The sequence below is a fragment of the Babylonia areolata genome, chromosome 3, assembly GCF_041734735.1.
Source record: "Babylonia areolata isolate BAREFJ2019XMU chromosome 3, ASM4173473v1, whole genome shotgun sequence".
NCBI classification, from domain to species: Eukaryota; Metazoa; Mollusca; class Gastropoda; order Neogastropoda; family Buccinidae; genus Babylonia; species Babylonia areolata.
This window is the reverse complement of record NC_134878.1, coordinates 58,977,576-58,989,417: the sequence shown is the minus strand read 5'-3', so window position 1 is coordinate 58,989,417 and position 11,842 is coordinate 58,977,576. Positions and strand designations below refer to the sequence as shown.

General features: G+C 45.7%; 1 protein-coding gene across 1 annotated transcript; it reads left to right on the top strand.

Annotated features, from left to right (window-relative positions):
- Positions 1–1,411: 1,411 nt before the first annotated feature.
- LOC143280389 (uncharacterized) lies at positions 1,412–8,978 on the top strand. The gene is made up of 3 exons (XM_076585023.1): positions 1,412–1,415; positions 3,044–5,463; positions 8,849–8,978. The coding sequence occupies exons 1-2, from the start codon at positions 1,412–1,414 to the stop codon at positions 5,440–5,442; spliced, it is 2,403 nt and encodes an 800-aa protein (XP_076441138.1). The 3' UTR covers positions 5,443–5,463; positions 8,849–8,978.
- Positions 8,979–11,842: the final 2,864 nt, after the last annotated feature.

Genomic DNA, 11,842 nt, shown 5'->3' with positions numbered 1-11,842 from the left:
AGTTTTTTATTCAGAGAGAGATTTGCACACAGGCCTAAACACTTACTGGACAAATGTCCCCAACAAGCATACAAACACACTAAACCGATTTTCCAAGCACCATTTCAGTTACATCACGTCGCAGTATGCATGCACGAAGGAAGACAACTCTGACCTTTGCCAACTGTGCGTCTATTTATAGTAGTTCGAGCGTGGAAGTCTGTGAAACATACAATACCTAGCTTTTAAAGATGTATTAAGTTGTTGTTTTTTTAACTGTAACATAATCTTTAATGTACTGTTTTCTATATCGTTCGGAGACCAAGTACATATAATAATTATGCTAAGCAGCTCAAAGCAGAGTGTGATGTTTCGAGGTATCGAAGGTTGCTTTGGTTGCTCGCTGCCTGTTAAATTTTTTTTTTTTAAATAAATAAAAAAAACTGTTGCAGTATAGTCCATTCAGTTTACTCGAAAGGAGCGGCAGGTTGGTATAATCAATAATGAACATGCAAGTGGTTGTGACATGGCTGACTGACGTCACAAAGTAACCCATAAAAATGAAAGGGAACAGTTCAGGAAATGGAGAATATCGTCGCATACCTTTGGTTTGAGGATTCCCGTTGTTTTTTCACAGTTCTGAAAGAACAAGTGTGTAACAACTCCGCTGTTTATTAATTTACTTACATCAGACGGTAGAAATAGTATGCTAGTGTTGTAGGCTTTTGAGGCGAGGTGTAGCTTCGGCAGTTAGTTTGACGCAGCATCTTTCTTACTCAGGTCAATGAAGTCCTCGATGTTCAACTTCAGTCCATTGACTGACTTTGTGGGTTGATAAGCGGACCTCATATTTAGTGTTACCATGCAGTGGGCCTATTAACATATATTGATCCAAATAATTTTTTTTTGTTTTGTTTTGTTTTTTTGTTGCTTTTCGTCAAGATTGAGTATTCGTAGAATTGAAAATTGCATGCTAGAAACGGAACAATTCCATCTGAAGCAGGCCCCGTTCCGGGTATTTTACATTTGTTTTTAAACACACATATAGATCTAGATCAAATTGTGTGTGTGTGTGTGTGTGTGTGTGTGTGTGTGTGTGTCTTTTGCCAGATCATTCATTTCTTTTTCTTAATTCCTTTGTTGGATTAAGTGCATATCACAAATGAGTTTTGAAGGCCTTGCCTCTCTTGTTTTACTATTTCTACTTCTGTCTCTCACTGTGTCTCATTCTTACTTCCATTTCATTCACCAGAATGTCCATTCCATGCCTCTATGATAATGATGATGATAATAATAATAATAATAATAATAATAATAATGATCATGCGAAGAAAATTGGCGTATCGCATTTTGCTAACAGGAACGTTGTGCACACACTTTCGTCGGGAACCTTTCTTCGCTTTCGGAGCGGCAAAAAAGGTCATATGACGTCATGGGTAGCCCACCACCGTCACTAGCTTTTCTGGGTGTGCACTGCCTTTCTTCATACAACTTTTCGGCAGAGTTCGATCACATCATCTTATTTGCACAGACTGAACCATACAACTATGTCGTCACAAAGGTCTTTAGAACGCTAGACATAATTATGCAGCTGTTTAAAAGAAAGCAACGCGGTAAGATTATTACTTCTTTTTTTTTTCTTTCTTTTTTTTTTTTCTTTTTGGAAGATTCCTCAGATCGAGATCGTAAACAAATGACAGAAAGCAAATCACGTAATCGGCTTGGAACCTTTGCCTTCAAGCGGAATATATATATATATATATATATATATATATATATATATATATATAATAGATCCTGTTGACAGGTGTCCAAAACAGCAATTTTCCCTTCCTTTAATTTCACAAAGACATGAAAAAGTATGAGTGTTGTGGATAAAATGATGCTTCAAACTGGTATTGGGTGTGTCAAGTCTCTCCTTAGTCGAAGCCAGATGAGGCTCTGAGTTGAATTTTAAATAGATCAGTTCGAATATTTGAATGGCAGAGATTTGACAAGAAACACGATCAAAGTAAACAGAGAAGATTACAGCAAATAACTGGTGTAATCATAAAACGAAAAATAACGTGTAAACTTACAAAAATACCCGTCGGAGTACTTTAAAATCCTTTTGTCGGAACAGGCGACTTCCTCTACGAAATTTAAGCATTTCGGTGATCAAGAAAAACCGGTAATGGAGACGCGCATGCGCACGCGGTTCTCGCTAAAAATAACCGGGGAGTCTCGACGAAAGTCCGACGAAAGTGGGTCTGCACAACCTCTATATGTTTATTACATTTTCTTTCGACTGGAACACTTTGGTGGGTTTTGTGTGTGTGTGTGTGTGTGTGTGTGTGTGTGTGTGTGTTTTGTTGTTGTTTTTGTGTGTGCGTGTGTGTGTGTGTGTGTTTAGGGGTTTTTTTGGGGGGGAGATAGTTAGGGGGAGGGGGGAGGGTGTCTTAATGGATACTTCGATACCAGTCTTAAATTGTTTTAGAGAGGTTCCGTAACAAACAACTGCTGTAGGCTGACGGATTCCTTCTAAATGATATACCCTACCAATCATCAAGCACAAGAACCTTCGGGCAATAGACTTAGATTGGCAGTTTATCTCCCCCCAATACTAATACTTTCCCTTGCATCCTTGTCTATTACCAATCCTTTTAGTTTAATTCTCACTTCTTTCTTTTTTTTCCACAAGGAAATAGCTTCCTTTTACTACATGCTGATAAGTGCCGGAAAAAAATTGCCTGTTTCTATCTCAGGAACTGTCTCAAAGAATTCATCTTATATTTATTTATTCATTTATCTGTTTGTTTATTTCCTATTTTAATTGACTTTTACCTCGGCATCCTGTAGACAATCTCTCTCTCTCTCTCTCTCTCTCTCTCTCTCTCTCAATTCAAGATTCACGCGCGCGCGCGCGCACACACACACACACACACACACAACCCACCCCACCACACACACACACACACACACACAACCCACCCCACCCCACCCCCACCCCACCCCACCACACACACTACACACACACTGCACACATCGCCTCACTACCTACCTGTCTCTACTGCCCCCCCAACAGGGATAGACCCAGGGCACGGGGACACCCCCTCCACCACCACAACCACCACCACCACCACCACCTCGCTCACGGACCCCCTACTGTGGGAGAGGCAGCGGGAGGAGGAGGGGGAGGAAGGGGAGGAGTCCTCCTCCCCGTGGCGCCGCCTTCAGAAGGACTCCCCCATGCAGCGTTCCAGCCCAGCGCTCCTCCTGCATGACTGCTCCCCCTCCTCCTCCTCCTTCTCGCCCTCCAAGAAGCGCTCCCTCCTGCGCCGAGAGCCCGCCGTGGCCGACGACAACGATGACGACGACGACGACGGAGACAGCCGGGAGCTGTTGCTGGCAGCCTGCAAGGTAGGGGAGTGCGGTCACCGTCACCACAGCTACTCCACCAACAACAACTCCACCAACAACAATTCCAGCAGGAGCAGCAACAACACGCAGAGTCTCCTCCTCCTCAACAACAACAACAACAACAACAGCGGCCTCCTCACCGACATCTCGCCTGGCAGGGACTCAGGACCCCTCCAGGAGACGGATAATCAAAACCCCAACCACCACCACCACCACCACCACCAGCCTCATCATCAGCACCACCTCAGTGACGCCCAGCAACAACAAAAACAGCAACAACAACAACAGCCACCTCCCCACCAGCCGCTGAAGCAACAACAGCTGCATCAGCAGCAGCAGCAACAACCCTTGTTGCTGCACCACCACCAACACCACCACCACCACCAATCTCCACCCTCCCAGCAGAAACAGGCATCATCGCCGTCGTCGTCAGCACAACAACAGCAGCAACAACAGTCACCACAATCATCGCCACAGCTGACTCCTCCACAGCAGCAGAAACCACCCATGCTCCAGCCGCCGACGTCAGGGGGAAAGTCCCCGAGGAGCCAGTCGCCCAAAGCGGAGGGCCAGGGTCCTCAGCCCAGCGCCACGCAGTTCCTGTCCAAGCCCCGGGACCAGTTGGCCGTCCGGCAGTGCAGCGCCCCGACCCCGCTGTACCCTGAGTCCTGCAGGACTGTGCCGACCACAGGGCCCATCCAGCAACAGCGCTCTTTCCCTGAGTGGTCCCGCCCACGCTACCACACCCACCACCACACCCATACCCACATCTCGCTGCCCCTCCACACCACCCACCACCACCACCACTCTTCCGGCACACGCTCCCCGCCCCTCAGTGCCGCTGATGCTGCCGCCTCTGCCTCCTCCTCCCCCTCCTCCTACAGCGCCAGTGATGACCTGCGCCACCCTGCCGCCGCCAACTCGGACCTTGTGATGGCGGCTAGGGTAGGGGAAGGGGAGGTGGGGCAAGGCCATCACCACCCGCTGTCTAACGGCAGCACTCAGGTGGTGGCTCCCTTAGTAGGGGGCATTGGGGGACAGCCTGGAGGGTGGGTGGGGCACGATCAGGTCAAGGCCGTCGCCTTCAACAGCAACACCACCACCGACCCCGCTGCTGCCACCACCACCACAGCAGACGACATGGACAGCCAGGGTCGCAGCCACACGCCAGACTCTCCGCTCCTTTCCGGGGACGAGGAAGAGGAGGACGATGTGGAGGAGGGGAGCGTCGTGCAGGAAGGCGAGGACGACATGCTCGGCGATGCCGTTAAGCCCAGTGATGACAGCATCGTCACCACCACCATCACCACCGCCGCCGCCACCGCGACCATCAACAGCAACAACAGCAACCACGTCTCCACACCCCGACCTCCGCCACCACTACCACTTCTGCCTCACGACCTGCCCGGGCCCCTCCACCACTCCCCATCCTCCCCCTCCCACTCTTCCTCCTCCCACTCTACCCTTGGCCACCCAGCCTCAGCCACTGTGGACACCCCCACCCTCTCCACCACCTCCACCCCCTCCAATACTCCTTCCCAGCCCGCGGACGGTGAGGGAGAGGGAGGACAGGGGGCGGGAGTGTGTGAGGATGTGGAGGAAGGACCCACGTCTGGAGCACAGTCGCTGATGACGGATGAGGCCAGCTGCAGCCTCCGACGCACGTCCTCCTCCACCCCCTCGCCTCCTCTGCCTCTCCAACACCCCTCCTCCTCCCCCAGCCCCCACTCTCCCCATCGTCCTGCCCTCCTCGAGGACCTGGCGCACAACTTGCCTGCGGAGACCCTGCCTCCAGACACGGCGGACTCCTCCATTACAGGGGAGGAAGAGGAAGAGCAGACACGGGAGTCGTCGTCTTCCTCCCACCACGAACACCACCACCCCTCCTCCTCCACCGCCTTCCCCCTCACCTCCTCCTCCTCCTCTGCTGATGCCTCCCAGGCCCCCTGGCCCGGTCACGTGCAAGCTGCTGACGACATTGGGGAACGTGGGGGGGAAGAGGCAGCCAGGCCGTCCCCGAGAGCCAGTCCCGACAACCTGCTGTACCCTGACGCCAGTGGCTGAGCCTCGCCCCCCTCACCGCAGGTCAGTGCGCTTGCGGCTGCGATCACCTTGGTGGCTTTATGTGAAGGTCAGGACATCTGCTCTTTTTATCCTACTTATTTTATTTTGTTTCAAAGCAGATGTGGTGTAGCATGTATTTTGAAATGGTATACAAGGGGCGTTAGGATAGGGTTGAGTGGAGGAGGGGGTAGAAAGCTACAGGGGTGAGAGGGAAAAGTAGACTTACTCAGGATACAGAGGCTAAATCAGGTAGCCTCTGTTATTTTATTTACATTAGTTCAACTTGAAGGGTAGCTACCGCCATTTTGACACTTTACGTCGCTGGAATGTTCGGGAAAAAGATACTGGATGCAGTTATGCTGGTCAACAAACCAGGAGGTCCATTCATGATGCAGGAAGTTGACTGAGTTTTTCCAGTCCATGTGGAACGAAGAAACTGTCCCACAACAGTCAAAATATGCCCGCCGCAAAGTCCACGTACACAAGAGGAAAGGCAACCGTCAGTTCTATGACAATCACCAGGGCATCTCCCTCCTGTTCATAACAGGAAAGATCTTGGCTTGCATCCTGCTCAGTTGTCTTCTCCACCACCTTCAGCAGGTTCTCCTCCGGAAATCCAGTGTAGCTTCTGTGCAAAGCGTGGAAATGTCGAGTTGATATTCACCGAACGCCAACTCCAGGAAAAATGCCAAGTGAAGCACAGCGACATCTCTTGAACTTCGTCAGTCTGGCCAAGGCATTTAACACAGTCAGCAAAGATGGATTTTGGAAGATAATGAAGACGTTTGGCTACCCTTACCAGTTCACCACGATTGTTCAGCAACTGCCTGAAGGACATGATGGTCAAAGTTTTGGAATATGGCGATGAATCTGAAGTCTTTCTGGTGATAAATGATGTGAAGCAAGGATGCGTTCTTGCCCTTACACTCTTCAGCATGGTCTTCTGACGGACGCAAAAGACGAGTGGTTAGAGCGTTGGACTTTCAATCTTAGGGTCCCGGGTTCGAATCCTGGTAACGGCGCCTGGTGGGTAAAGGATGGAGATTTTCCCGATCTTCCAAGTCAACAGAATGCAGACCTACTTGTACCTAAAACCCCTTTGTGTGTAAACGCACACAGAAGATCAATTACGCACGTTAAAGATCCTGTAAACCATGTCAGCGTTCAGTGGGTTAAGGAAACAGCCTGTTGTGCCAATGGCTCCATGTTTGTAAAGCGCTTAGAGCCTGGTCTCTGACCAAGGTTAGGTGCTATATAAGTATCCATATCCTCTACCTCATCATCTTCTTCTCTGTTATGCTGACTAATGCCTTTGGCTATTGCCAGGATGGTATGCACGTCAGGTACAGGACTTGTGATGGGCTATTCAAACACCAGCACATGCAGACCATTACAAAAGTAAAGGAGACCGTCATCAGTTACTTCTTAATCGCTGATGATTGCGCTCTCAACGCCAGCACAGAGCAGAAGATGCAGCGAGAAATGGACTGCTTTTCACGAGCCTGCGGCAACTTTTGTCTCACAATCAGCACCAAAAATACCGAAGTTATGTACCAGCCCACACCTGGAAGGCCCCACCGGGAACCACTAACGAAGTTAGATCAAAACGTTCTCGGCCTAAGCTAGGAGCAATGGCACTAAGCGTAAAACACAAGCACAGCTATATACTGGAATCTCTTCAAAGGGTTATTCACAATGGAGAAAATGACAAAAAGGAGACACGTGCGAAAATCACGTTTTTGCAGAAAAATGGCATGGAACCCTAGACCATCCATGAAGTGGAGGCCATTCACCGCATGGTCTTAGATGCCAGGCGTTTGTCTGTTGCACAAATTCCCAGCACTATGGGCATCAGCAGTGGTTCAGTGCAGACGGCTTTGACTGACATCTTAAGGATGAGTAAGCAGTCTGCAAGATGGGTGCCCAGAATGCTGACGCCAGATCAGAAACTGGCCAGACTTGGAAACTTCAAGGGATCATCTGGCTCGCTTCCAGCCGACCCAGCTAATTTCCTTCAGAGAATTGTCACCCACGATGAAACATGGGTTCACCACGTTGAGCCTGAATTAAAAGTTTTAAAAAGCAAAGCAAGCAATGGAAACACACTGGTCCTCCTCCTCCCAAGAAATCCAAGCAGATGGTATCTGTTGGAAAGGCCATGGCCTGTGTTTTCTGGGATAGCGAGAGAATCATTATGATTGACTGCCTGCAGAAGATTCACACCATGCAGAAGGGTCACACCATCACGGGACACTGCTTTGCCTCACAAGTGTGCCTTTTTTTTTCTTTTTTTAAAGAAGCCTTCAAACAAAAACGCTGGTGAAAGCTCCAAGCAGGGATCCTTTTGCTGCAGGACAATTCACAAGTTCACACTGCACAAGTGGTGGAGGCGGAGGTTACCGGTTTTAACTTTTACCCCACCCCCATACTCACCAGATCTGGCTCCATCCGACTTCTTCCTCTTCCCTAAACTGAAACGCCAGCTTCATGGGCGCCCTTTTGGGAGTGATGATGAAGTCATTCATGACGCCGAGTTGCCAAAACTGTATGAGATGAACTTAACAAAGCTGTTGTCTCCCTTAGCAAGCCGACTGGTTTACTAATAACCAACAGAACTGGACCGCAAAAGCTGAGCTTGTTTTGCATTTATATCCCCACAACACACGTTACATTCGTGGGAAAAGACTGAGACAGTCAAGAGCTTAAAGCGTTGAAGTCATAAAGAGTCAAGTTTCTCCAAGCAAGCGTTCTTGGTGAGACCGAGAACTTTTTTTTCTGTCTATCCTCATATCACAGTAAAGGGCCAGAAGCTGCATGTAGTCGACAGTGTTACCTATCAGTGCTCATTAACGAGTCACTGATCAGCTCAAGAATTGCCAAACCCAGTGCCACCTTTTGGAGACTCCACAAGAATGAATGGGAGTGGAGAGGACTCAGCCTTACCCCCAAGCTGAAGGTCTAACAAGCACCTTTCTGTTCTGATATGATGATGATGATATATATATATATATATATATATATATATATATATATATATATATATATATATATATATATATATATATATATATAATAAAAATGAATAAATAAATACACATCGTATGATATGTCACTCGAATTTCATTTTTTATTCCTTTTTTCTTTGGTGTATCTTTCATTTGATTAAATTCAGTGTATTTACGTATTCATTTATTTTGTTTATTCATTTCATTCCGTTTTATGCATATGTTTTACACAAACCAAGGCCAGAACAGGATGTTAAGTTTATGCATAGATCAAGCCTTTCTTCTTCTTTTTTCTTTTTTTTTTTTATGTTTTACACAGATGTGGTTATTGCACATAAGTATCAGTCCACACACTTGGACGCCTTGAAACTAAAACTGTGAAACTTGTCTGCGTGTTTCAGGTGTTACTCTTTGAAGCCTATGCAGCACGCTTGTATCAAGAGACAAACCCCTGGTTCCTCTCTCAAACGTCTGCAGAGTTTGCTAGACGCACGACGATCCTTCGGCGGACGTCTGGCTGGCTGAGATCCCTTCAGGGTATGATTTTTGCAGACAAACCTTTGGCCTTGGAACAGCTGACAACCTGCACTAATATATATATATATATATATATATATATATATATATATATAATTGGCTGACGGAGCGTTGCGCTTGTATCAAGGCATCTGGTTGGGCGGACGACCCGTAAGCAGGCCTGTGATTGGGCGGACGGAGCGTTCGTGGGTTTGAAGCATTGGTTGGCGGACGATACGTTAGCGCGCCTTTGATTGGCTGAAGGAGTGTTTTATGTTCAGGCATCTGATTTGGCAGTCGATTACGTAAGCGAGCCTGTGATTTTAGCTGACAGACCGTTTGTGTTGAAGTACCTGATTGGCGGACGATATGTTATCGAGCCTGTGATTGGCTGAGAGGTAGAATTTTTTTTAAAAAAATGGTGGTGGTGGTGGTGGGTGGTCTGGCTACGGGTGAAGGTGGTTTGAGTTTCTATGGCTTCCAAACAGTGTCACGTTACACTCCAATGCAACAACCTGAGCCACCCTCGTTCTGTTTGTGTGTGCGAGCTACCTTCACAGGAGGATACTACTTCATACGGTATCAACATACCTGGCTTCTGGTGTGTGGTTTTTTTGTTTGTTTGTTTTTTGTTTTGGGTTGTTGTTTTTTAAATTATTTTTTGTTTGTTTGTTTGTTTATTGTTTATTTCAAACGGTGATAATGACAACTATTTATTCAATAGCTTTTTTTTTTTGCTTTTTTTTTTTTTTGCTTTTTTTTTGCCAGTGTTTCCTTTGAGTGAGTGACGGACAGTCTTGGCGTGGATTGCTGTAGCCATTGAAGACGTTTTTTCCACTCCCGCTGTGTCCCCCCCACCCCCACCCCCCCACTCCCCCAACGTCCCCACACCCCATTTCGTTTTATGTCCCTCCAGTCTTTTCTTGCTACAACAAGAGCAGACTGCAAGTGTTTCCTTCTCCTGTTTCTTGTTGGTTTTTTGTTTTGTTTTTGTTTTGTTTTGTTGTTGTTATTTTGGTTTTTTTCCTTGGTCAAGTGTGTGAAATTGATGTGCGTGACTAATAACGTTTTAGACAAAGTTGTTTGTGTGATAATTATGCAAAACTAACTTTTTTTTTCTTTTTTCTTTTTTTTTCTTTTTTTTTGCTGCGGGAGCTCCGTGGGCTCTCTCTAGAGCTGCAAGTGTTGACAGCTTTCTGTGACTGTGGTTCTAGAATGACTTTGAATGAAATGAGGTGGGTTTGGATTATTTGTGTTGTTTTGGGGTGTTTTTTTTTTGTTTTTGTTTTTGTTTTTTTGTTCCACCCCGCCCACGTTTCCCAAGATTCCTGGTCAGTGTTTTTTTTGTAACGCGTATCTTGCTGTGATTTTTCTCCCCTCCCCTTTCCTCCCCCCAGTGTTACTGTTTGGGATTGTGAAATGTTAGTGTTATTTCTTACAGCAGTCTTCATGACTTGACATTGGCGAAGACTTTTCAGTCAGCCTGTTTGTTCCTTTTTTTTTTTTTTTTTTTTTTTTTTTTTTTTTTGTTCCTTTCTCGAGTCTGTGGTAGAGACGTTGCCCCCCCCCTCCCCCCACCCACCCCCAAACCCCCAACCCCAACCCCATCCCTACCCTACTACCCCCACCCCCACCACGACCACCGCTCTGGTCGAGTTCCATTCTGTATACAGTATGCACTGGGTAACGCATGATTTTTTTTTTTTTTGATTTTTTTTTCATTTAGAAAATAAAATTTAGATTCGGTAGACTTATTGTTTTGTTTGTTTGTTGTTTGTTGTTGCCTTTTTTTTTTTAGAAATGGCATGACAGTGACAGACAAAATATATATTTGTTGATTTTGTTGTTGTTTTCTGTGCATACTTTTTTCTGTCAACATGTAGGTCAGTTCAGTTATAACTAAAGGAAATAATAAGTATTATTCAGTGAAAAAAACAACAACAACAAAAACAACAAACAAACAACAACAAAATATATATATATATATATATATATATATATCGCGTCATAGAGGTTTCCCCATAATCATATCGTGGTTTATTAGACCAAGACGACAAACTGTCATCATAGTGTAGTTTTTAATCCATAATTATTTAGGAGATTTTTTTTGTCCAGTAGGTTGCTGGTTGTCAATGTACGGAAATAATATATACTCTTTGTCAGTGAGTGTATTTTCTGTCATGAATGTTTTACATTATGCCCAGCTGTCTGTCCATCGCCCCATACAAAGGACTTGTTACTACAAATCGTGCCGAAGTCGTGGAACTTTGTTTCAGATAGTGCATGAAAAGAAAATGATTAAGACCACACACAAAAAATAAAACTGAAAATTTCTGTCAAACAGAAATAGAACATACTTTAATATTAAATAAGAAAATTAAAAAAAGAAGAAAGAAAAAAGAAGAGAAAGAAAAGGAACATTGGTTTCGTAATTTCGTGCGAAAGCGAGTCAGGAAGTTTATTCAGAAAGATTTTAATGATATGCACCAAATCTTTGGTAGATATTATTATCGCGTACGTTTGCGTGGAGATCACTGGAGGGGAGGGGGGGGGGGGGTAAGGGGAGGGGGAGAAGGGTTGGGGGAGTGGTGGGAAAGTTAAGGTTTATCAGGAAATTGTTATTGGGGATTATCTCAAAATAGTGGAGGGGTGGGGGGTGGGGGTGGGGGGTCCAAGATCGTACCACAAATGTATCAGTAACTAAAATAACGGTATAGTAATAATGATAATGATGCAACAGCAAGTACTACTACTACTACTAGTATTACTAATAATGATACGAAGAATAATGGTAATAATAATGACATTATCATTATTGTTGTTGTTGTTGTTATTCTTATTATTTAAGAAGAGGGAAAGGAATGGTAATAATAAATGCA